At 38.7% G+C, this 27,159-nt stretch overlaps 1 protein-coding gene across 3 annotated transcripts in view; it reads left to right on the top strand.

The window, feature by feature from the left end:
* Positions 1-27,159, top strand: part of GABRG3 (gamma-aminobutyric acid type A receptor subunit gamma3) — a 298,494-nt gene that overhangs the window by 218,181 nt on the left and 53,154 nt on the right. For all 3 annotated transcript variants that reach the window (XM_038131046.1, XM_038131038.1, XM_038131056.1), the window contains exon 6: positions 24,576-24,713. In XM_038131046.1, the coding sequence (XP_037986974.1) occupies positions 24,576-24,713 (138 nt within the window). The remainder of the gene's footprint in view (positions 1-24,575; positions 24,714-27,159) is intronic.

The following is a 27,159-nucleotide window of genomic DNA, read 5'->3' as shown; positions in this document are numbered from 1 at the left end:
AAATGTTTTGGTATTTCTATGTAAAATTAAGTTTATCCAAAGAAACACTAAATGCCCCTCAAATTTTTTCTTCTAAACAGAGTAGGAGTTTTGTCTCTGTAGACAGCAGGCGATGTAGACAATTACTGCATTGCTGTGTTTGAGGCAATTTCAACTACCAGAACCAGAGTTTTAATGTCATTGTAGCTGATGCATCATGCTGATTAGACAACAGAAGCAGAATGAAATGCTGATATGGTCCAAAAGAAACAAAAGCCCAATCATTGATATAGCCCCTGCTATTGACAACTGTAAATTTAAGGGCACAGAAATAAGATTTTGATTTCATGTTGGTCTATGCAAAGTTATAATACCACAGAGAGCTATAATTTGGTGATCTCGTGGAGAGACTATGGAAAGCACCTAAGGTAGTAAGAACCTTCAACACCAAGATGTTGTGAATAGACTTGGTAAGATGGGAACTGTGGGCAGCAGGCTCTGCAGGATGACAGGTTCAGCTCAAGGTGATAGCTGATGAAGGTGAAGGGAGATGAGAATGTACATGATCCTTTTTCTGTTTCTCCGTTTTAGAGTCAAATCTCATTTTGCCTCCTTAAGAAGATACATTCAAAGACGTATCACAATTTATTCTCCCCCTATGAATAGCAATTCCTGTACAGATTCTGCAATTCTCATGCCTTTAATATGATGCTGTGCCATGGCATAAAAATTTAAAACGATAGAATTTACGAAGGTCAATTTTTTCCAGAATAATAGCAGCACAGTTGAGAAAAGCCTTTTTAACACTATCTCTTCCTTCCAATTCTCAAAGAACAGACTTATTTTCCCCCTCTCATGCCAGTTCAGTAGGAAATAATCTATTATTTACTGAAATGATTGATAGTCTTTCAAAGATCAGCTTGTATACAGAGGAAGTATCTTTAGCCATAGTTTGTGTTGGGGATTTTAGTATGTGTGGAAATATACTGTGTATGGGGAAGAGAAAAGAGCACTGGTTTAAAATTTATTTTTAGTCTTACTGGAAGCTGTTCAGCTGACAGCCGTGGAGAGTTAAATTCCCTGCCAGCCATAGAAATAGTATAATAGGAGCAGCGTAGTTTTGTTATGCTGTCAAGTGAATAACTCCACCTTGGTCAGATGGAAGACCAAAAAACCAGCAATGACAAAGAAGTCATTGACCTCTTGATTGCCACCACTGTCCCCATAGCCCTGTAGTATCTGGCAAATAAATAGCTGGGACTGTGCCAGATGCAAGGATGCAGAAAGCAGCTGTGAAGGGCTGATCCATGTCACGGACCATATACCCAACCACCAGCAGAGGAGCAAAGTTTGATCACAGATTGACCTCTGCTTGAACCAGTGACTTACAAAAGCAAATGGCCCTATGTGCCATTTTCAATTCCCAGAGTCATCCAGCCCTCTCATGGAAATTAAATTTTGTCTTCCATGTGGCATTCCTGAGCCCTAGTTGAAAGGATAGCAGAAATCAAGGCTACATGAAAGCCTGTCTTTAAATTTATCTACCTCCTGGAACCTGAAGGAAGCCATTTATCACCAGGGATGAAAGAAAGAATTTGAATTTGATTTTTTTTCCAGCTGCTTTATGTGTTTCAGTGTATGAAATATTTGATTGAAAAATAATTTAATACTTTTGTAATAACCACATTTCTCTGAAAATGCAGTGTTGCTATGCCAGGCTCCTTGCTGTGTTCTGCAAACTTTTAATTCATTACTGAGGAAAAGCTATCAATGCTTTTTCAGTATTACAGTATCCTTTTGCTCTGAAGGTGTCTCAGAGGGACAAGCAGGCCACATGCCAGTTGATTGTACAGGCATCCCACACATTCAAGAGTCTCTCATGCAATTCCCAGAGCGGCCCTTATTTCTTTTCTGGTTTTCATTCCTTCTGAACCCAGATGTAGATTTAAATATTTCTTCCCAGGAAACATTGAGGAAAAAGGAGATCTAAGAGGAAATCTTAGAGTTAACCCCAAAAGAAGGTAGTAGCAACTGAGGCCTTTCCTTAATCTCTGGTAGGTGAAACCATGGTGTACACCACCAGCCCCTGGCTGGTGAACAGCGCCAGTGCTAGTAGTGCTTACCAACCTCTCAGGCATGTCTCAAGGCCCTTTCACATTGATGGGATTAGAAATTAGGCACTCTGGAATGAATAAGGCAATTCAGCTAGATGTCTGGGATGATATCCTGGATGGATCTTGGAGGTTCCTGGGTCTGCTCAGGTGCTGTAGTCCTTGTGCTCTGAGCAGCAGCAGGGAGAAAGCTGTGAAACACTGGTTGTTTCAAGCGTGGCCCCACATCCAGGACTATTGGAACATGACAGCTGGGTTTGGCTCTCTTGTTTCTTAATAACTTGGGTGGATTATTAAATAAACAGGTAGAAAAAAATCTGATTAGGAAAGGTTTGTCTTCCTTTTTTAATGCTTAATTAGAAAAAAATCAGCAAAAAATGCCAAATCATAGAGAAATCTACTTCATCAGTTTAGCCATGTATGTTAAATTCTCCTGTGTATTTGAGGAAAGATGATTGATAAGGGGTTTTTTTGTAAATTTTTATTTGAGTGAAGTTTAATCAACTATGTATTACCATTATGTAAAGTCCACATGATTAATAATTGAAAAGGCTAGAAAATGCCTAATTTTCTGAGACTGAGTTGTCCATTGCATTTTGAGATGCCCTAAGCACAAAAAAATTGTTGTTCTATCCATAAAGAAGGATAGCAGAATGAGGGTGGTGCTGATTGCCTTCGCCTATTAAGCTGATTTTCAGGTCATTTATAGACAGAGCTGTTTACAAATTTTACAATGGCCAAAAAACCCCAATATATTCAAAGCTATGAGCTTTAATGTCTAGAGACTGGGATAATGTATGGACCGTAAAATAAGCTTACCCTAACAATATGAACATTTTGAAGGATCATCTCGAGCATGCAGCAGCGCATTCAGAAATCCTTTAGGATAAGCAGTGCAATGTAGCAGATGTGGCTCAAGGCACCAGAGCCCTCAGTAGTTTTTCAGATTCTGTTTTTGGCCTTTGTGGGATGATCTGCAGCCGGTCATTTCCCCTCCATGTTGCTTCACCTGCTAGTCTGTACCCAAAAGAGGGATTCAGTCCCTGGCTGCCTTCCCATGAATCAGGGCTGAAAGGCAGTTTATGGTGGACATTATTACACTGTCTCCAGAACAGGAGATGTTGTCAGTCAAGAATTGCACTCACCTTGAGGAATTTCAAAGCCTTATTGTTCTCTTTTGTGCAGTTTTATATTTATAAAACAGAAATTAGACTCCATTCTTCCACAGCAGATAAGAAATTCAGTTTTGCTTTCCAGCTGCAAATATGAAAATGTGCAGTAAGGAGATTTTTATTTGAATTATATAAGAAGAAGTAAATGAATAAGCCAGGATCAACATTGTGTCTGTGAAAGATTTAGTTCTAAAGATCTTTTCTGGATACATTTTTTGTTTAATATTAATACCAGAGATGAAATGACAGGACAGCTATTCAGTTTTTCCTTCTCTGAGATCATACAAGTGAATGGTGCAGTGGTTAACTATAGTTTTGTCTGGCACAGAAAATGGGATGGTAGCCACCTCCTACAGTCAATGCTCAAGGGCACTGTGATTGTCACCCTCTTTATACATAGCAGCTGTAATCATCATTTCAGCAGCAATTGACCTTGCAAATAAAAGGTCCTGAGGCAATGAAATGGCTTACAACAAAGCTGCTGGAATGGCATCCAGGGCAGAGAGATCAGCACTGGTGTAGCAGCATCTAAGACTGAAGACAAAAGGGACTATATTTGTTTCTCAGATACAAAAAAGAAATGCATTATCAGCAAAGAGTGAAGAACACTAAAAGAATGAACATGTCTCCAAGCTATCTGGAAAAAAAGGACTCACCTTTTAACTCTATTTAATATTGCAAGGAAGGAAATTGTTCTGGCTCACACCTGATGAGTGTGCAAGGACAGAGGAAATGGAGCATTTTATTTACATAAGAGCTCTGTCAGTAAAAAAACAAACATTGGTAGATCAAACTGGGCACTAAATCTAGTCCAGCATCATGTTCTTGCAACAGATCATACCTGAAGTGTCTGTGAAAGTCTGCAAGCAGAAATTAAATTATTTTGATAATTTGAGAAGCTGTCTGTATGAGGTTTCTGGATCCTGCACACATGTGAATTGGACCAGTACTTCAGTCAGATCACAGGTTGATCTGTGCTGGCTCTTTGTCTTGCTTTTGCCTTAAATTACTGCTCCTTAGGAGTCCTGAAAGACAGCAAACATCTGTTGATTGTTGCTGCTACTGATACACAAAGGAAATTTACAGCAATCTTCTGCCCCTCAGAATACTTGGGCTGCCAGGCAGGACTGCTGTGGCAATGCAATCCCTTCAGCAGGGTTATACACTGTGATTCCCCTGGGTCCCAGTGCCCAGTACTTCCCGAGGGCTCCCTGTGCCCCTTTGCTCTGGGCTTCTATGCTGAGGTGCCCGTAAACCAGGCTGTCCTGAGAGCCGGGGCATTCCTGCTCCTTGGAAGGTGGCCCACTGTCTGTATGATTTCCAGAGCTAGTGGGCACTGCTAGATCTAGCAACTCTGTGTTCTCCAAATTAATGATCCAGCAGCCAGAGACATATGAGAGGCTAACCAGGTGATAAAAGGACAAGACTATCAATTTTTGCTATTTTGTTCAACCTCAAGCCAAAATGCATTGCCAAAACTGGCAATCTTGTGATGAGGAGGAGACCTTGCACCCATCAATGTTGGCAGACTTCCTGGAAGTGGCTGTGGTAGCTCTTCTGTCTTTCTCTCTCCATAGCTGACCCCATTACTCCTCCTAAGATCCTAAGACCTTTCCTTCCAGCACTCTTATGCACAGTTTGAGATGTCCTGAAAGGAGATGACAGTTTCTGTCTTTCCCAAATGCTATTTAATTTTTAAACTTTTAATGTGTACATCCCAGTGTCTTAACTGTAGGTTTGTTTAATGTTTTGGGAGGGCTTTTTAATGATAGTGTTGATAATAACCATCAATGGGTCATAAATTTTATTGTTCATTAAAAAATAATTCTACCTTTTTTAATTTTCTACCCTCTGAGTTTAATAGCAAGCTCTTTCCATTTTTTAGTCTGTGGAGACACATCTAGAAGCATTCATGTCACCTTCCTGATGTCATATATTATTTTGAAAACCTTTGTCAACACCTCTTTGTATTTTTTTCCTAAAATAAACTGTCCCAAACTTTTCAATGTCTCTTCACACAACTACTCTTGTAGTTTTTGAAACCAGCTACACCCATAATTTATCTCTCACTTCTTCCTATTCTCAGAATTTTTTTAAAAGGACAGCTGGAGATGAACACCTTGTTTCAGGTGCTTAGGCACTTTTAAGGGATTTGTTACATTTTCGGGCTGGTTTTCCCATTCTTATTTGTTCTAAAATTTCATTTGTTTACAGTTTATTTTCTGAATGCTGCAGCCCCTTGGATGGCAGGGCTTTCAATGAATTTCTAGAGTTATTGCAGGTTTAATTTAGACCCTGAGAAGCTGTTTTAATAACTCAGATTCTTCCAGCCAATGGGCATTACACTGGTCAGCAGCAAAGAGGTGGCAAGGTTCTAACAGCCAATTATTTGTTATTGCCAGGAATCACAGATACCAAATAGGATCATGGTAAAGTGAGATGTTTTAGATTATCATCACTGAGTTGTAAGGAAGGTATGAGAGATAAAGGAATTGGGATACTTGTCTGCTGCACATCTAAGTCTCCTAAAGGAAAAGACCAAAATAGTTGCATAACTCCCTGTGGCTGTACAGTGAGATGTGTTCTTTGGGGAAGGACAATAAGAATGACAAAACTTGGAGAGACACGCTGGAGCTGAATGGGATTTATGTCATCTTGGAGAAAAGCCATTCTGTCCCACAGATAATCATCTTTAGCCCTGCCTTTACAGGCATTCCTAACAGGCATTCTGTCATGTGGCTCCCAGTCTTGGGTGTATCTCATCAGAAACCAGACATGAAACATCTTTTGAGACACCACATATCACTAGATATGAGAAAACTCAAAATTAGTCCTTGAGCTATATATGTTATATAGCCCCCCAAATATCTATTTCTCTAGTATAAACATTTGTTGTCTTCTTAGAAGTGGTTATTCCAATTACAGATTGCAAGAGGGAAACAAGAATTCTCCTCAGATCACCTGGAAATTTTAATGTCCTGAATCACGCCAAGCCATAATGCCCAGTTATTTATTTCAAGCAATACCCGACATTTCATTGTAACCAGCTGTTCTGCAAGCAAAGATCATCCCTTCAAATGTAAAGGAATTCTGGAATTTAGCATCATGCATCTCCATTGCCACCTCATGTGGTTCAAAACAAGATTGAAAAATAATACAGAAAGGAGCACCGTTTTAACTAAGAATACTAATCTAAGTGTCAATCTGTTTACCAAAGCACTGCATTTGGAAGACTTACTAAGGTGGTATCCTGTTTAAAACATATTAGGCCAGACTTATATCCAGAGGAATGCAAACTAAGGCAAAAAAAAAAAAAGAATCATTTATAGTTGAAGAATATAAATATAGAGAGAAATTATTAGAGAAGTCAGTCGTACTTTACGGACTCTGTTGTTGCTATACTGATTTGTTAGGGTGTATGTCTTCCATCCTGCTAGTCTCCTAAATCCCTTTTTTTGGGAATGTTCATGTCATAAAGCTGTTGAAGGGAATTCAGAAGCCTGTGTTCATGCTGTGCTTGTATAAATCTCAGCTACCACAGCATTTGACTTCAGCTGCATTTTTTTATGTTTCAGCAATCATCATGATCATTATGGTATAGTTTTGATGGGCATGTGGATTTCCTCTGCATCAAGCATCTGTATCTACGTAGGAAAACCATTGCAGCTCCTGGAAGTGGAGGCTGAGTGATTTCCGTAGTAATTCAAATTGAGATTGATGTCAGGCTCCCTGGGCAAGTTGCCTGCTCGAGTGGGGAAGAAGGATTAGAGAGAGCAAGAGCAAACTCAGCATAGCCCCATTTCTGTATTCCATTTCAGGGACAGGGAGCACCCACTAACATACCTGGTGTGTCAAAAACCAGTGGATTTTAATCAGAAGTGCATGTGGGTGCCTTCTCAGCCAAAAGGATGGGGAAACTGGATCACTTTTTACTGTTTTAAATGGAGTTTTAATTGAAAAACTAGCTGTATTTGGCAAACTGGAAGGAATTCAGCGCTCATTTCCTCACATTTTATACAAACTCTGCTATAAGCAGTCAACATTAGGGTTAGACTTTGAAGTCCATTTTACAGTTAAAATGTACTTCATATTACACTTACATACAGTACCTAGGTGAAGAAACCTGCTAGGCAACCTGTGTAGCAACATCAACATCTACCTTTCCATATGTTATAAAGCAGTTTTAAAATGTACCCAGTTTTGAAGGGTGTTCTTTGGCTTCATTATAACACAGATGAGCAATAGATGCCAGCTCACTATAAGATGTTGGGTCTGAAATAGTTAATTTTCACTCTTAAAATTCTCTTGGATTCTGTGCAGTTACAAAGGAAACATGCCATCTCTTCAGATCCTCTCTAGCAATTATAAATTCTTTTAAATTACTATTACCAATATCTTAATCTCATCATAAAGGAAAAATATAGGCCCAAAGTAATTCTCCAGACATTGGACAGCATTTTTTAAAGACAAGCAGATTAAAGGGTCTCCAGCCACCTGAAGCATCTGCAGTACCAGGAAAAAAAAAGGAAAAAAAAAAAAAAGAGAACGCTATGACTGTCTTTTCATGTAGAAGGAGAACGTTTGCATAGTGTCCTCTCATATGTGCCATCATGTTCTGAAGTGAGGAGTACTGCAGTTAATTTAGTGTGTCTGACATGCTAATTAGCATCTCTGGAAACATGAGAAATATATTCTTTTCTTTTAATAATACAATGGCTTCAAGGTTCAAAATAGTTAAGGATCACAACAGGAAGCTCTGCAGAGCAAATGGCACTGCATATAGAGCAATCAGGAAGAGAGGAAGAGACTGAAATTTTATAAAGGCAACAGTCAACACTTAAAATACTGGGCACCACACTTATGCTCCCGAGAAGGTAAATGAAGCATAGAGAGTATCCCACCTTCTCTTCGCCACTGCACCAGAGAATGCACAGACAATTCTCTCTCTCTCACCCCCTTCCCCAGCATGTCACTTCTCTGATTCTTTGCACTCAGACATGGGGGTGGTGAACTGGAGGGTGACTCACTGTAAGTTATATATGTCTATTGATCAGAGAAAAAAATAAGAAAGAGAAATTAAAGTGGAGGTGGTGCTTTTAGAAGACAAATACTTTTACATCCTAGTCTCCTGGAGAAAACTCCATGTTTTCTGAGGTCAAACAACTGGTTTCATATGCCATTCAAATTTGCCTGTCTGTGCTGCTGGTAACAAGTGTGAACTTCAGCCCTCATTTCACTACAAGACAAGAAGAGGCTGCCCCATTGTTTGCTTTGCTGTGTGACTCTGATTTCCTGCCTTTGAAAGTTTCTTCTGCCAAGCCAGCTGAAAATCCAGGACAGTTGTTATTCGGTTCACGTGTTTGTTTAGACTGCCAAGTTAGTTGTTTGGGGGAATTTTTGCAGAAATGAGTGGGATTTGTCACAGGTCATGTAATTTCTGTGCAAGGTATGGGGACCTTGTTGTGAAAGGTATGGGGACCCCATGCAGGCAGCCCTGTGCTTCACTAAACCTTTTCAAAGGAAACAAGAAACTGAACAATTTGTAGAGGGAGTTTTGTACAACTAGATATGCTGCTGTAATGAGTGGGTGGTGAAGCTGCTCCCATTTTGTCAGAGAGAGGATATTTTTATTGTTACTGGAAGTGACTGAAGAGCAGCTTCTGGCCTATCATTCAAGAAAAGGATCTCTTACTTTCCAAAAATTTAAAGTTTTTTGATCCAGAAATCTTCTAATAGGTGCTCACAGGTTTTCATCATATTTAGATTCCAGATGAAATTTTATTCTGTTCCTTTCTTAGTGGTGTTCACTTTTAAAGAGAAAATTGCAGCCCCCTATGCCCATACTGAGGCATTAGTATAAGTCAGAGAGCTTACTTTGGGCTGTAGGGCTCTCCTTGTTTTCCTCTTTCACTTAAACATTGATTCATTTCGTCTTAATTTCTTTGCTTTAGAAGGCTGCTCCTGGAAAGCAAGGAGGGGCACCACTAGGACAAAGTCAGCAGCAGTCTTCTGTTTGGGGCAGAAGAGTGCAAGTTTCTTCTGACACTTTTGCCTGTTCCAGAACCTTGGAAAGCTCATGAAAACCTTAAAGACTTGGACCAACCATCTGAACGGTTGCATTTGAATGGCTTTACCCTGTGGTTCTTTGAGGGTTGTCTGCACTGGAGCATGGGCTGTGTGTTTTGGAGTTGGGCTTCCTGTCCTGGTGACATGCCAAACCACAGCTGTCTTTTGCATCTGGAGCAACCTGTCCTCAGTGGACAGGCAAGCAGAATGAAGATCACTTGCACTGGGGTTTTAACCTATCAAAAAAAGGAGACAGATGGGAGAAAAGAAGATAACTCAAACATCCACCTCTTCCAAAGTGCTTTAAGGGAAAGGCAATGTTACAGGATTCAAAAAAATCCAGGACTAATATATAAAATAAAGATAGAAGGCCTATCTAACCTAACAGGGTTAAGGTAATATGATTGGAGAAGACATGGTATCAAAAGGGATCTGAGGCACATTATCAGTCAAGTCATCTTCAAAGGACTGTAATTGGCATGAAACCCCAGCATGCCATGCCAAAGCCAGCCATTCCAATTGAAAAATCTATGCTGGCTGAGAAGCAGAAAGCTGTGTCCAGAAAGCCTCTGTGATGACAGATTTTTGCCTCTGGTAGCCTAAAGATGAAATCCTCTACTTGTCAGTGTCCTTGGGCGAAGCCATTCCAGCAGTCTAAGGCCCATTAAATATGGCATCTGCTAAATCACTGGCTGGTAGTAAGGGAAAGATCTTTTGGGAGGGATGCTAAAATAAGTAGTGCTGCTGGAGAAATATGTGATGAAGGCAGCACAGAGGAAATGGTGTATTACAGACAATGTCAGGAGAGCTGCTGAGACTTAAAAAAGAGACTTCAGGCTCCACAATGCACATGTCATTAGGATGAGCCCTCATGCCTTTTTAAGAGCAGGTATTCTTCCCCTTCTGTTTGTTTTTTTTTGTGAGAAAAGTCCTCTCAACGTATTGGAGTAGTGCAGTGTCCAGAAGCATTTCTGGTTGCAGGACAAAAGCAGAGTGATACCCCAGGGGCACATAACTTGAGGATGAGTGGCCTTTCTGTGATCCTTAATAAGACTGCAATCTTTTCCTCCTTGAGGGGCATTATAACAAAATGTCTCCCCTATTTGGGAGCTCCTTTTTAAAGAATATATAATATCTGAGGCTTACTTTCTTCTGTCAAATTACAATAAAATTGGGGAATGGGTGCAAAATGTATTGCAGCAAGGACAGATAACATGCATATAAACATAGACAATGAATGTAATTACATAAGCCTCATTTCCTGAGCAAACCAAGCTAAAAAAGATTTAATTACTGTTACTTGGCCAAGAAACACATGAAGCAAAAGCTGCTGATGTTTTGATTTTCTGTCTGGGGATTTTTTTTTAATAGTCGTCAGTATGATTTATATGGGGCCTAGAATAGCTGTGCACTTTTCAAAACAGTATTCAGACTAGTGCTAGGACACAAGAGGAGTACACAACAATGAGGTACTTGGAAAGAAAATGGGAGTACACAACAATGAGGTACTTGGAAAGAAAATGAAATTTGAGCTATCCTAAAAATTCCCCCCCCAATAATTTTCAAGTGTAGGATCTTGCACAAAGAGTCTCACTGTTTTGTAATGGTGGTTTGGTATTGTTTTCTTTTTTTACCTCCTAAATATAAACATGCAAACCAAATTTTTAAAAAAGGGTTTTCCATGAGCTGGATATACAGATAATGTTTTCTTTCAGAAACACGGGCGCACATTTTTCAGGAACAAATGATTCTGACAGACCCTGGCACCTGCTTTGTGAACCTGGCATTACTGTCATTTTCACTGCCACAGAACAGGCTGTTTCACTGTCAATCACCCACGGGCCAAAAAGCACCTTTGTTTGGGACAGAGATGCTAGGCTTCCAGGCATACACCCTTGACCACCCTTGTAGCCATAATATTTTGTGTGATGACAGCAACCTGATGCTCTGGAAGGACTTGGGGGAGCCATAGGCTCAGGAGGATTCAGAGCTATTGCAGGCAGTTGTAGTCTATGCTGATACAAAATTCTAATGCCCTAAATCCTTATCAGAAAATGAAGCAGCACAAAACTATGTATGGCAGTGTGTAGACTTATTTCAGATTTTATCTGTTTATGAAAAAAGGCATTGAAGAACTTGATACTTATTGGTTAACTACAGGCAAAGCTATCCATGAACCTAAGGGCTAAGAAATAGGGCACCCCAATGAAAATTGAGATGCATGAGGGAAGCACAGCTGATATCTTTTTCTATCAGGAAAAAGGATCAGTGACCTGGCTTCTTCGGTTCTAGCTCACCAGAACTCTTCAATTTTGGAGAATTAATGGATCATCTGAGGAGATTTAGATCATGATTAGAGTCTGGGAGCAGAAATTGCAAAATAAACTCTCAGGAGACTCAGTATTTACCCTATTGTGTCCTGTAAGATACTGAGATTTACAGTCACTCTGGGAATCTGGAGAGAACAGTAATAGAGCATGACTGCTCAGAAGTTTTAGCTAAGCTAAAGTAAAACTAACCAAAATGAATTTCATGTGCTGGAAATAACATACCTGGGTAAGAGAATAAGGCATTGAGATACACAGACAGGTCAGAGGAAGATCAGTGTAACCAATACGTGTATCTCAAAAAGTGAGAAAAGTACATGAAGGATACTTGGACTGATCTAGTACACAGCGCAATCAGCTAATTTCCATCAGCAGTTTCCAGGAGCAAATGAGATATAAATATTGAGGTGGAGGGGAGGCAATAACCAGAGAAGCAGCAGTCCAGATGCTTGGAAAGTAAATGACAAACAAAGGTGTTGATAAATGTTTCCAGAGAAGACAAATACAGTGAATGCAGTATGAAAGTATTTACTAATTCATCATAACACTGTTGCTGGTGTTTAAATGAAAAAAAAAAAAAGCACAGTGCTTTCACGAATTTGAGTGTGACTATAAATATGCCAAAATCAACAATGTGTTCTGTTCATCTGAACTTTCATTCCATCAGATAATTTTTGATGAGCTGTTAGTATTATCAGGGACATTACATCTTAGCCATGACTTCTTCCAGAACTGAAAAAGTTCATTTTTTTATAAGCATGAGACAGAAAAAGTATTTTAACATTTGTCTTTGGTTGCCAAGTCTTGCATGCTTTGCAAATAAGGTGCAAACAAGTCCTACAGAGATAAAACTGGAAAACTAGCAAAATATTACCAAAAAAATAGAAATTTATTTGATACTTTACAGAGCTATAAATCTGTTTTTTAGTGTGTGTGCAAATGACTATAAAGGTGTGTAAATAACAATAAATCTGCATACAGAATGATAGTAACGACATTAATAACCAGATAACACTAATTTCTTTGCAAATGAACTGAAAACCCCCCTTTGTGACTGTGTTCGAGGAGTCCCAGGATGAGGGAAGAGATGAGAATCTGGACTCCATTTATCAGAAGGCTGACTTATTATGTTATGATATATATTATATTAAAAATGCTATATTGAAACTATACTAAAAGAATAGAGAGTGAGGATTCATGAGAAGGCTGGAAAGAAATAGAAAGGAATGAAAAACAAAAGCTCATGACCCTCAGAGAGTCAATGCAGCTGGATCTTTGATTGGTCATTAAGTTCAAACACCTCACATGGACCAATCAAAGAAGCACCTGTTGCATTCCACAGCAGCAGATAGTTATTGTTTGCATTTCTTTCCTGAGGCTCCTCACCTTCTCAGGAGAAAAAAATCCTAGCAAAGGATTTTCATAAAAATGTCATGGTGACACCCCTTATTAGAAGAAATTAGCCACAAATGACTGATTTTGATTTTTCAGTGTCAGTTCACATGTTAAGCTACACTGTGATGCAAAGCAGAGACATTAGTCCTTCATTGAAAAAAAAGTTTGTATGGGCTTTTTCTTTTCAACAGCAACAACTCTATTCCATATATCATTTAAAAGCTCACCCTGCTTAATCTCAGTTTTAATGACATTTTCTGTTTAGTTTTGAATTTATGCTGTGAATTATTTTATTCTATGAAATGGCAGTACTCGAGAAAAACTGTGTTTTCAATTTGGACTCTTCTGTTGTTTTACCTTTTGCTATTCATTCCTGATACGTTCTGAGAAGATCTGTATAAAAGTCATAATAATCTGGTATGGAAGTCTTAATTCATAACCTGTTTCCATTAATGCTGTGTTGACTGAGAATAGTATATTTCTGATGGCTTTTGTAAAGCCATGGGCTTTGCTGATGCAGCTTCTGTGAAGCCTGTAATGGGTCTCATGGCAATTTAGAAAAAACATTATCGATAGCTGAATTTTCATTTTCATGGGTCTGAAAATGTACAGTTCAAGCTAGTCACAAAATATAAGGACTGTGTAAGCTAAATATCTAGCTACAATGATTTCTGTAATTGAAATTGGGTAGAAAATTTCTGTATGGGGGCCGGTGTGGATAGATTGGAGAGTCTTTCTAACCTAAGAAATTGCACAAGGAAAAATAGATGGACGCCAATATTCCCAAGGATGCTATAATTATTTTGTTTTAACAGCTACCTTCAAGTTGTGAATACAAATTTTTCTATCTATGCATTATTATTAATCATTATTTTACAAATTCTTACTATCCATCTTTAGAAATGCTGCTAATAGGTGTACCTCTTTTAACTGCACTCATACTTAGCATGCACATACTGATTATTGAGTAGCACTTGGAAGATAAGGATTAAGCATGTTTACAATAATCCTTAAATACTCTCAGACCCATGTGAGAAGCACAAAATGAGTTCTCAGTGTTAAAAACCTCATTCATATCAAGTATTCAAATAAAAAGATTAGATAGATTACTTCTCAATGACAGGAAAAAGCCTGTAATTAAATTATGTTCTCTCTGTTTGTCCCCACCTGCATGAACTAAGAAACTTCACAGGTGTACATTCTTTCATTTCCTATATAAACTAACACAGCTATATAAGGCTGTGTTCTTTACTTGAGCTCTGAGTCTTCACCTGAATCTCTGCTTGTTCATTATATATTTTCAGATGAGCCAAAACACATTTTCTCAGTACTTTCCTTAACAAAACAATGCATGAAGTAAACAAAGTTATCTTTCTCATCAGGATGGTCTTAAAGGAAATCTTAGTAGTCCTACATGGAGGATTCAGATAATTACTGTAATTAAATGTGTAAAGACAGGATTATTTTATCTTGTAATATCCAGTACAGTTGAACCTGATACTGAACATATATGGGCTATTTCTAATCCAAAACATATCTTTTTAATCCAAAACATATATATATATATATGTATATATTTGGTTAAGAACTGTGATGGAATTTACTTAATTTAACTTGCACAGCTATTTTGCCCCTAATTTTGAGGTGGCCTACATAATGAGTAAGGAAAAAATAAATATTTGAAAGGCCTTTAGAGAATGTTATTCACCTCCTGCTGGGGTGTTTGAAATCAGCTGACTAGAATCTTTTGGTGGCAGTGCAGTCCATCCCAGTCGTAAGAAATTTAAGTACTTGCTTTAGAAGGTCATTGTCACTATGCAACTTCAATAAAAGTGCACTTGAAATAAATGGAAAAGGAAGATTGTGTTCTGGCTATAGAGAATGTGAGCAGATCAAAGAATTGAAGATTTGACAGATATTCCTTTAATAAACTGAGGTTCATGTTCTACTTTTGACTCTTTTATAGGTCTGATTTCTAAAATGTCCCAAGCAAGCCCTGATAGGTTTGGTTTTCAATTCTCATGCTAGGAGCTTTTACTTTCTCTGGTTTACATAAGTATTTTTTGTCTGCTTTATTGTGATAATGCTGTCTTCCTCTTTTACATAAGGCTGAATTAAGAGCCAGCTGCTGTACAGAAAATTGTGAGTGATTGACATCACCTATATTTGCCTGAGATGCTACTTCAGTATGCAGTCACTCAGACTTTACACCTCTTGGCAAAAATTCGGGGAAAAACCTCAAAATTTTCACATCCAGCACAAAATTCATGTTGAAATGGTCATGAGAAAATCTTGCACACAGCTGGAGGTTCTTCAGTGGTCAGTTATAAACTAAAAAGAAATTACTTGTTCTCTTCTCACTTGAGCTCATGCAGTCAGCCAAGCACAATATTTTAGCTGCTGAAATACTCATTTTGAGCTGTTTGTTTTCCATTAGAGAACTCAATGTACATATTTAGCAGTACAGTGATGAGTCTGATCTCTCAGCAGTAGTGCATAGCTCTTGAATTCTCAGCATCATTCAGATGTTGCTGTGGGGCTTGTGTAAAAGAAGGGAGGTTGAGATGAGACGAGATGAGATGAGATGAGACTAGACTAGATCTCTTTGAATCTCACCCTAAGTCCTATGAAGCACAGCAAGTGCTCAGGCAAAGCCTCCCATCTCTATGCAGAGCGGGCCATGGTGTGTAAGATCTAGGGCAGGACAAAGCAGCAGCACAGGATTCCAGCTGATTCTCAAAGGCCACATCTTTGCCACACATTTCTGAAAACATCCTTTTACTAAGCATCACCATCTGCAGTTTTGCAGCCAATAAAAATGTGAGACTTGGAATTCTGAACCACATTATGAATGAAGTCTATTCTTTGTCTGTAAAGACAACACATTTGTGAAGCACCACCAGTTCATTATCAAATAGCTATGTTAGCTTTGAAAAATAAATACAGGGAGCTAGAAACTGTCTCTTACTTGCATATTTGTTTATAAGAAGAAGATTTTTAAATGCATAGAGAATAGAACAAGTACATATTCCAGAATCATTCAGATCCAAAGACAACTTGAGCTAGGAAAACTAATTTCTGGACTTTCATTCTTCCCTGCAAGGGGTTGGTATTGCCGAAAACTGAGGGCAAAATCTTCACATTGTTACATTCATGAAAGAACAGGAAGCTGAGGTGAAGTATCCATTCCATGAAGAGCATGAAGAAGACTGCACATGACTAAGCAAACTTTCTCTGCCCTCAGTACTCTGATCTGTGCCAGAATTCTGGCCTTGGAATAGATACAATTTATATCCAACAAGCTAGACGTGAAATCAGCCCATTTACTGTTAGTGATGTCAGGCATGGGTGTGAAATATGGCTAAATCAGAAGAATCTGAAAATGTAGCAGGTGTTTTAGTTACCAGTGAATTAATTTGTGAAAGAAACTGCTGGCCAGAGAAATGCAAGCAATTGTTGCACATGAGCCTTCTGAAAATTGCCTTCCAAATGAAACTTCTAGCAAGCAGTAAAATTAAGTATATAGATAAAAAAGCATAGAAAAAACATCAATACAGGCTGTAAGACAAGACTGGTTTTTTGTTTTAGTTTTGGTGGATTTTTTTCAGAAAAGATGAAGTGATTTTCAAAACAATAGAAGGGTGGAATTATGGGGACAGTCTATGATAAGAACAACCATTTTCTAAAACCAAATCACTCATGGTACTACTTGTAAATAAGTCAAGATGGAAATTGTTTGGCAAGCCTAACAATAGAGTAATAATGATGCAACAGGATTGCCTTAGTTTCTCAAGGTAATTGCCTTAGTTTCTTAAGGATAGTCTACCTATTCTTTAGGATCTGATACTTGGAACAGGGAGTTTTTACTGCTAGGGCTGTGTGTGACAAAATCTTAGCCCCCCATTTGAGATGCATCTGTTAGATTTTAGAAGATAGTGAGTACGTGGAAAAGCCACATCTCAAAATGACATCAGGAGAAAACCTCTCCCTTTTCAGTCCAATTATATTCATTTTTCTCAGCCTTTTTCCCTTCTCATTTTCACCTTTCTATTATCTTCTCTGTTTTCTCTGAGCCAAATTCTTAATTTGTCTATAAGTAGCAAGAAAATTACTACTTCCTACAAAAACTGGTTCACAGAAAGTCCTTGTTTTGGGAACTATTTCTGTGACAGCAACACCTCTCTTTTCCTTCTTTCTATTTTGAAGGCCCAAAAGAAGAATTGATGCCAGAAGTTCCTCCCAAAAGCTAAACTACCATGTAATTTATCAGTAAATAACATCAGCATTCTACACTTCTATCAAATAGATAATTAGTCCCAGGTAAGGGATAATTAAACATTACTGTTAAGGATAGTGTCTGGATCCTCTAGTTCTTCATCAGAATTGTATCCCAGTTATATTAAAGCAGATTTTTAGGTAGAAAAACTATCTTCATTGGGACATATATCCTTTAACTTCAGGGCAGTGTTAGATCCATTAATCTGCAGTCATGATGATGTTGGTTGATTTTTTTCATGAGCTAATGTACTGTTAATAAGGTGTCAATTACTGATGCAAGCAAACAGGGCAAAGAATAACATTTCTAATTGCTGTAGTTATCACCTAAGTGCAATTATCTACTACTGCTGAAATAAATCACTTCAGGATAAAAAGCTGTCTTTACGACATACACATTTATCTTTAATTATTGTTATTACCATAGCTACTTTTCAAGAACCTCATCTTTTCTTTTCCTTTCCTTTCCCTTTCCCTTTCCCTTTCCCTTTCCCTTTCCCTTTCCCTTTCCCTTTCCCTTTCCCTTTCCCTTTCCCTTTTCTCCCCTTTTCCGCTTTCCCAGGGGACAGAGAGATGTCAATATGCATTAAACTATGAGTATTGTTTTCCATAGATCTTAAGTAGACTATTAAGTCTACATTCCCTTTCCCTACATTTGCTTCATTCTACCCTGAAGGATTCCTCCTGGAGAAACATAATGACTTGTCTATATACCCTATTTTTATTTTTTTTTTTAATTTTAAACTAATTGAACTACAACCTTGCTTTTTCTGCCATCTAGTTGTGCTTAGTAAGTTCATACTATCATGAAATCTAAGGTAATAATACCAATTTTAATAGGGGAACTTTCAGGATTCTCCTACTTTAAAAGCCTTCTGAGAAGAAACACCATACAGATACGGGAACAGATCACAGATCACTGAGAAGCCTCTTCCTCCAAACACCAAGAAGTTTGATTTAAAATTCAGTTTGCTTGCCAACAAAGCAATTCTAAAGACTGCTAACAAGAAAAAAAAAAGCCCAGGTAGATTTTGTGGAAGCATATGATTTGTCATTCACAACATGGTACCATAGAAAGGTGCATTTGTGGACTTCATTATCCTCTTCTGACCCAGGCTGTGTTGACAGAGGTCTCCCAATTAGCCTGAAGCAGAGTTAACAAGGTAGCATTCAAGGAGGCAAAGTGTTTCTGGCTGTACAATGTAAAAGGCTGCTTATTCCTTGCCTCTAATTGGAGTAGAGCATCCTCCCTCTCCTGACCTCTTCACCAGCATCTACAACCCTCCCTCCATGCCCATGATGTAAACTCCAACCACTCAGTGGTGGTGGCAGCTCATCTTTGAGATCACATTTCCCACTGACTTTGAGTCGGTATCTAACACCCATGGAAAAACAAAACCTTCCCAGAACCTTGCTACATCTTTCGAAAACATACTCCTGTCACAAGCATCAGCTCCTGGCAGATACTTAACAGAACCAATCCTTTCTTTCATGCTTCCCCCACATTTTCAGCTTTGCTGCTGCTTTCATTGAGCATACTTTGAGCAGACAAATTTTTGCAAGTCTAAGAAGGAGCCTAATTCTGTTATTCCTTCTGCTGTAAGCCGGGTCTACCTGTGTTACGTGTGAATGAACAGTGTGGGGAGCCAGCAGAAATAAATGTATTTCACAGAGTGGTAAAGTATGTATGAAGAGGTGAAAGATGTTATTTATTTTTTTCATGCCTCACTATCTTTTCATGTCTTGGATACTTTTCTGTGGAAATTTTTTTACCTTTCGAAGTGGTCTGTGTCCCTTTGACATGATGTCTTCTTGGCTGTCTTTCCAGCTCTACTCACTTCCCAAAATAACCACATTGTCACACAAAAGAAAGTGAAACAAAGATATCAGGCACTGACCTAAGATGTCCAGATCAATAACAGCATTGGGGAAATCAAGGTTACAGGCAGTATGCACAAACAGGCACCAATGGTCAAATTGCAAAAGTTGGAGATTTTTCCATCAGTTGTAGATTCCTGTAGTAGACATGCTTCATGGCCACTTGATAAGAATTCTCATGGCCAGCTTATGGTTGCATATGCCTCTTTTTTAGCCTGGTGATGTTTTAGGCCTTGACCATTTATTCAGCACTTCGGTGGAGCCTTCTGCACAAATCCCTCTCCCTGGAAAGTGATGCAGTGTGAAGTTTAAATATTTTTAACCTTCCACTTCTAAATTATATGGTGGCAATGTGAGAAGATCTGATAACATGAGTCCAAGTATCTCAATAATAAAGGGCAAATACAGGAAAATCCAGAGAATCTCAGAGAATTTTCCTGACAATTTACCTTTCTGTTATAATAGTTCCACCTTCAAAATGGCAAAAAGTGGAAAAGCAAAGTCATTATGTGTGTTTGGTGAAAGTAAACACAAGGCATTACACATATACTTTCTCCTGAGCTCTTAAAGAATCAAATTTGGTTCTGACTTGATTTTGCAAAAACATGTAGTACCATCTTACAAAAAGCCAGATGATCAGGGTCGTCTCTAAAAGTTGCTGATATGGCATATAAAAGTTGTAGTACTGCCTACAGAACAACCTTTGGGACAGAAAGTAGGAGAATTTAATCAAGTGAAATGATGGGAGGGAAAATGAAGTTGTTGACACAGACTTTGGCTGAGAAGATCCTGAGTTGCAGGTTGCCAGAGCTCAGATGGCTGTAACACAGAACACACACTTGGTTGTCTTCTTCCAATGCCATCACCCTTGCCATCTTACTGGCACCTGCTGGAAAGCCTCCAAGACCTCCTGGAGGCTTGCCTTACTGCAGTGTGAATACTTTTACATAACCTAAAGCAACTTGGAAGGGCAAATACACTTGACAGAAGTTTGTTCAGAATGAATGACTTGAAGCCACAAGGCTAAAAATTTAAGATGTTTTAAGATGATTTACTGTTGTTTGTCATGCTGGGAAAATGAAAGGAAGCTGAACAATAAAGATTGCATCTTCTTGTGGAAGTACTGAAGCCCCTAGTTCTGATATTTGCTGAAATGAAATATTGAAAGGGCTAGAAACAATTAGGCTGTGTACAAGAAATATTGAATATCACCAAAAGAAGAACCGTCATGAACAGTTTATTCTGTAAGTTGAATGAATTCTAGGTCTAAAGAGATGTGTCACTCCTCCATAAAATTATTCTTCTTTTAAATAATTGAAAAGTGAAGTCAGTCACCTGGCACCAGAGCAGAACATAATAGCAGTTATTTAAGAGATTGAAACAACTCCCATCGAATCTCTAGTACTTCTCTCTTTTGATGTAAGCAACCAAATCATTATAAGAGCAGATCTCAGCAACTGTGGATTAAGGAACTATTGGTCTGAAATGTCACAATGGTCTCCTGAGGTCAGTTGTTTATGATTGAATGATGATGAATAATACTGAAAAGAGATACTTTGAAACTGAATCTGACCTTTCTTAGTCAAAAATACAGGAAAAAATCTTGAAGGACAGGAGTCCATGAACTTGTTTCTGACTGCATGTTGTTCTTGTCAGATAAACAGCTATGCCTTGGTTAATATGAACTTAACCTGGCAACTTCTGTTAAAAATAATTTTAAAAAGTTTTTACAAATATATTAATGGTAAAAGGAAGGGTATAACCGACCTCTGTTCCTTATTGGATAAGGCAGGCAATCTAGTAACTAAAGATGAGGAAAAAGCAGAAGTGCTTAATGCCTTCTTTGCCTCAGTCTTTAGTGGTAAGACAACTTGTCCTCAAGACAAATGTCCTCAGGGGTTGGTAGGTGGTGCCAGGGAGCAGAATGGTCCTCTTGTTATCCAAGAAGAGGCAGTCAGAGAACTGTTGGGACACTTGGATATTTATAAATCAATGGGACCAGATGGGATCCACCCTAGGGTGATGAGGGAGCTGGCAGATGAGCTTGTGAGGCCGCTCTCCATCATTTATCAAGAGTTGTGGCTCACTAGTGAGGTTCCAGATGATTGGAAACTGGCCAATGTGACACCCGTTTACAAAAAAGGTAGGAAGGAGGATCCTGGTAATTACAGGCCAGTTGGCCTGACCTCAGTACCAGGAAAGATAATGTTCATACTGAGTGCTATTGCACAGCACTTGCAGGATGGCCAGGGTATCAGACCCAGTCAGCATGGGTTTATGAGGGGTAGGTTGTGTCTGACCAACCTGGTCTCCTTCTATGACCAGGTGGCCCTCCTGGTGGATGCAGGAAAGGCTGTGGATGTTGTCTATTTAGACTTCAGCAAGGCCTTTGACACTGTCTCCCACAGCATACTCCTGGAGAAGCTGGCAGCCCATGGCTTGGACAGGAGCACTCTGTGCTGGGTTAGGAACTGGCTGGATGGTCGGGCCCAGAGAGTGGTGGTGAACGGTGGTGTGTCCAGCTGGCAGCCAGTCAGCAGTGGTGTCCCTCAGGGCTCTGTACTTGGACCAGTTCTATTTAATATTTTAATAGATGACATGGATGAGGGCATTGAGTCCTTCATTAGTAAATTTGCAGACGACACTAAGCTGAGAGCTTGTGTTGATCTACTGGAAGAAAGGAGGGCTCTGCAGAGAGACTTAGATCGGTTGGATGGATGGGCAGAGTCCAGCAGCAGTCTAATAAGTCTAAGTGCCGAGTTCTACATTTTGGCCACAAAAATCCCCTACAACGTTACAAACTGGGGACAGCGTGGCTGGACAGTGTTCAGGCGGAAAGGGACCTGGGGGTGCTGGTTGACAGCCGATTGAATATGAGCCATCAATGTGCCCTGGTGGCCAAGAAGGCCAGTGGCATCCTGGCCTGCATTAGGAATTGCGTGACCAGCAGGAGCAGGGAGGTCATTCTTCCCCTGTACTCGGCACTGGTGAGACTTGAGTGCTGTGTCCAGTTCTGGGCCCCTCGATTTAGGAAGGACGCTGAGATGCTTGAGCGTGTCCAGAGGAGGGCAACAAGGCTGGTGAGGGGCTTGGAACACAAGCCCTCTGGGGAATGTTTGAAGGAGCTGGAGTTGTTTTGCCTTGAGAAGAGGAGGCTTAGAGGTGACCTTATTGCTCTCTACAACTTCCTGAAGGGAGGTTGAAGACAGTGGGGGTCGGTCTCTTCCACCGGGCAGCAAGTGACAGAACACGAGGACACAGTCTCAAGCTATGTCAGGGAAGGTACAGATTGGATATAAGGAAAAAAAATTCACCAAAAGAATAATAAAATACTGGAATTGTCTTCCCAGAGAGGTGGTAGAAGCACCATCTCTGGATGTGTTTAAAAAAAGACTGGACATGGCACTTTGTGTTATAGTCTAGTTAAGGTGTTAGGGCATAGGTTGGACTTGATGATCTTAGAGGTCTCTTCCAACCTCATAATTCTGTGATTCTGTGATTCTGTAATATGTTAGCAAGCTTTCAGGAATACTGACAGAGTACTGGAATTTTTATTTTTTTTTTGGTGGGGTGGTCATGGGATGAAAAGAAAGGAAAAATCAAGAAGAAATTGAATTCAAGACTGACTGGCACAAGTTTTTCATGAAAATTAGGGAAAAGATGTAAAAATGTCATTTTGGATCACTTAAAATAATGTTGGTTTTTTTGTTGTTTTTTTTTTTTACTTGCAAGATATTTGAAACATTTTTACTTACAATGATTGTAGTGAAAGTTATCTGAGAAAAGGGACTCCATCTTCCCTAATATTCAATTTAACACCACCATCCCCCACCTTGGTGCAACTTGAGGCCATTTCCTCATCTTTTTGTTTGTTACTTGGAAGAGGAAGAACTGTGATCAGAGGGTTCAGTCAAATAGGAGCCAGACTGGAGAAGATTTCACATCATTCAGGGTCATGGCTTGGAGGCTCTGCAAAGCTTGACTTCTTTCACTGTATTGCTGCATCCTCTGACATAATCTGCCAGCCAAAAAAACTTAACCTTTAGGTCAATCTCACAGACTTGCACAGCAGAATTGGCAGCAAAATCTACTTGGCAGCAAGAGTTCTCACAAAGAACAGTGTTTGTTACTCAGTTGGGTCCTTCACAGGTTATTTCTTTATTTACATTGATAGGAAATACACAAATGTGACATTTTAAATTAACACATAGCGATTTTTAGTAATTTTTTTAGATAGGAACTAAGGGACTTGTGGGTTCTTTTCTTGCTGTTTTAGTGAGAGGGATAAATGAGGCCGTGCACACCTTACAGCAGTACCCCAGCAGGGTGGAATCTAAAACAAGATTAAAAAGACACTCACGGGAGGAAGACATCAAGGAAATAGCACCATGACCAGAGAGGTTGTTTTGCAATGCAAATATAAAAATGTATCAGTTTTCAATGGGGAAAAATAAATTACTGATGTGACATCTATATTAACCATCTATTGTTGCTGTTAGGCTTTTAATTTGCCTTGTAATCTACAGCTATTCTATTAATGAGATGAATAAAAATTGATTGTATTATGCATTAGAGAACAATCTAATTTTAACTAGCATGGGTGGGCTGTTGTTTTCTAGATGGTTTATTGTTGTGGTTTGGACTGGTTGAAGATTTGTTGGACATCGGTTGGAAAATGCCATTCTCTAACAAAGAGGAAATTAAAAATTGGCATAAGAATTAATATGACCACTGAGTGCTAAACTGATAAAGACTTTCAGAAGCTATTCAGTAGAGATCAGGTGATGCCTCATTAACTACGAAGAAATATGGTAACATAATCACTTTAAAATTCCCATGCTAATTAAAATTTTGCTTTCTTTTGCTCTCTTTTTTTCAGTAGTACAGTAGCACACCCCCCATTAGAACTATTGCAGCTTTTAAAAAAATGTGTCCTTTTCAATTGTTCATATTTTCCACTGAGAGACTCCTCCTTTTTTTGCATTCTGTTGGTTTGCTCAGCTTGTTCACAGCTTATGCAAAGCAGCATACTTCTATGCCTGGACCTCCAATTAGTACAGTCAACTGCACCTCTGATGAGATCTGTTTGTGATAGAACCAATCATATTTTTCTATTGTTAAAAAACAATGATTGTGAAAAATCACAGGTTTGCCAGTATTATGACTCTATTTTTGTGTACATTATATCTCTATTTTTGTGTGCCATATGACTCTGGATGAATGATGCCACTTAACTCACTGACAAAGCATCAGATCAGAAATTTAGGTGTTCCCAAATAACACTGAAACAGTGAACAGATAACATTTTGCAGATATTTTTTTATTAAATTCAAAATATTCATATGCATATGTATATATACATTAATTTCTAGATGGCTATCCTAAAGAGGAAATGATTTACAGATGGAGGAAAAATTCAGTGGAGGCTGCTGACCAGAAATCTTGGAGACTCTATCAGTTTGACTTTATGGGTCTCAGAAATACTTCAGAAATTGTGAAAACCTCTGCAGGTAAGAATGATAGCACTTTTTCTGGAATTCAAATTGTTTAAAAATATTTATTATCCTTATTTTGGTTTCATTCAAGTGCAAATTGGTTTTAATATGTTCCAGTGTTCATTTTAGAAGCTGTAAAGTTCAGACCTCAAAAATATTGAATTTATCTTGATTTTTGATAATCTGTACTCTTCTAGTGACTTCACAAAGTGAGGAATCAATGTTTGCTTGATATGGATATTTGTTGTAGACATGAAGTTTCTGGATGATTCTCATTCCTCATTTATTAGGCCACTCCTGTGTTGAATCTGTCTTCACCATAAATTAAAGAGAAAGATTTTGAGCACAATGGTAGGTTAGTGAAATTAGACACTTTCTGTACTTAATCATTCAGAAAATGGTTTAATATTTTTCTTAATATTTTAAAGACATTCTCAGTTGATAAATGCCTTTGCTAGTGACCTTACCAATTGATTGCAATTAAAATCTAATGATGCCTAGATCTAATGATTCTATTTCTTCAGAAATTTTGCTGTTTCTTATAATAGCACAGTAATATAGAGGAGAAAAAAGATTTTTAAATGGAATACATTATTTGAACTGGATAAATTGTGGTCACACTGTGTCTAAAATTTATGCATGACTGCAGTAAGCTCCATGATTGCCATGATTTGGTAAGTCTTCCCACAGCTGCTGAGGGAATCTGCTAGAAGCAGCCTTCTGCTTAAGAGATGGTGAATTTTTGAAAAAATATAATTTTTTTTTTCCAAAAGGTAATCAAAGCTAAGCTATTATTTTGAAAACATTAATTATAAAAAAATTATAAATCTGTGGAACTACTGCTGTTTAGTCCTGGCCCACTCACTAACATCAGCAATTAATTCTTAGAACTGGATAGGGATTTTTGTAATGAAAAGTCACTAAATTTTTAGTGAATACGTTGAGCTGGTGTTTTAGCAGAAAAAATTGTTGCAAAGATCAAGCATGTGAAAGTTCTCTTTTGCTATGGATACAAAGTCTTTTAATTTGCAAGTTACTCAGGAATGCAAATTTCCCATAAATTGAATCAGGTAGAAAATACTAAATCATTAAAGTATCTGTGTATGTGGTTTAACCCCAGCTGGCAGCTTAACCATGCAGCTGCTCACTCACTTTCCCTGGTTGTATGAGGGAAGGAATGGGAAGAATAAAAGCGAGAAAACTCATGGGTTAAGATAAAGATAGTTTAATAGGGAAAGAAAAAGCTGTGCACCCAGGCAAAGCAAAACGAGAAATTAATTCACTGCTTCCCATGGGCAGGCAGGTGTTCAGCCTTCTCCAAGAAAACAGGGATATTGGAACCAGATGATCTTCAAGGTCCCTTCCAACCCAAGCCATCCTATGATTCCATGAAAAAGAATTACCAAGTTAATATAACATCAGAGTCTTGATGAACAAATCTATTTAACTCTGCCAGGACAAAACCATATTAATAGAGGTCTTACCTAAATAAGTGGATGGATAATGTGGACCAAAGAGAAACCTATTTCCTACGTTCATTTTAGCATGTGCCTGGTTCTTATTAAGTGAGTTGGCACAATATTTTTGTATAATTGCTCTTGCTGTTTCTGCTCACCCATGTTTGTGAATGCAAAATCCAACAGCAGTGTTGAACTCAAGTTACTGGAACCATGTGATATTTCTGTTCTCCTAGAGGCACCACAGTGACAGACAGCTGTTGGCAAACTAAAGCTTATTCAAATACTGAAACCTCCCCCCCCCCCCGAAAAAAACACCCAAAAAACAAAACAACAAAAAACCCTGTCAGGAGATTGTGGAAGCTAACTTGGAGGAAACAATGTAAAATGTATGTGTCAGATTGTCATCTGGAGTTATTAGATTAGAAAAATGATTGTGCATTTCACCAGATGTCTAAGATAGATGTCAACAAACATGAGAGATGTGAAGAAGAAACCCCTGAGTTTGCACATGAACCTGAGTTTTCAGAAAATAGACTGTATTTTGTTACTCTGTGATTTAAGGTAATTTCAAAATCCAGATTTACTGAATGTCAACAACACTTATTGTCAATAGCAAACCAGGGCCAGGACTTAAGAAAAGGCAAATACATTGGAAAACATTGAGTATGCCCCATGCTGTAGTGTAAGGAGTCCCAAAATAGAGGGAAGGGGGCAGGACACAGTGCAATATTTCTCTAACAAAATTCCGTAAGTACCTGCTGTGGCTAAATCTTTGTGAACAAATGGGATAAAGGGGCATCTGTACTCTGGGACATGCCTATTTACTGAAGTAAAGCCCTAGCCAAGAAGTTTGAGAATTAGGGAACCCACAAGACTGCTGTTTCCTACTGTTTGGACAATCTGTGATAAAGGGAGGTGGCAGCTGCTTCTTGCAGATGTTACATCTCCTTTACAGCCATGCCACGGGGGGCTGCAGGTGGTCAAAAATAGATGCCAAATTC

This window comes from Motacilla alba, chromosome 1, assembly GCF_015832195.1.
Source record: "Motacilla alba alba isolate MOTALB_02 chromosome 1, Motacilla_alba_V1.0_pri, whole genome shotgun sequence".
NCBI lineage: Eukaryota > Metazoa > Chordata > Aves > Passeriformes > Motacillidae > Motacilla > Motacilla alba.
The sequence above is the reverse complement of the archived record's forward strand: the minus strand, read 5'-3'. Positions and strand labels throughout refer to the sequence as shown.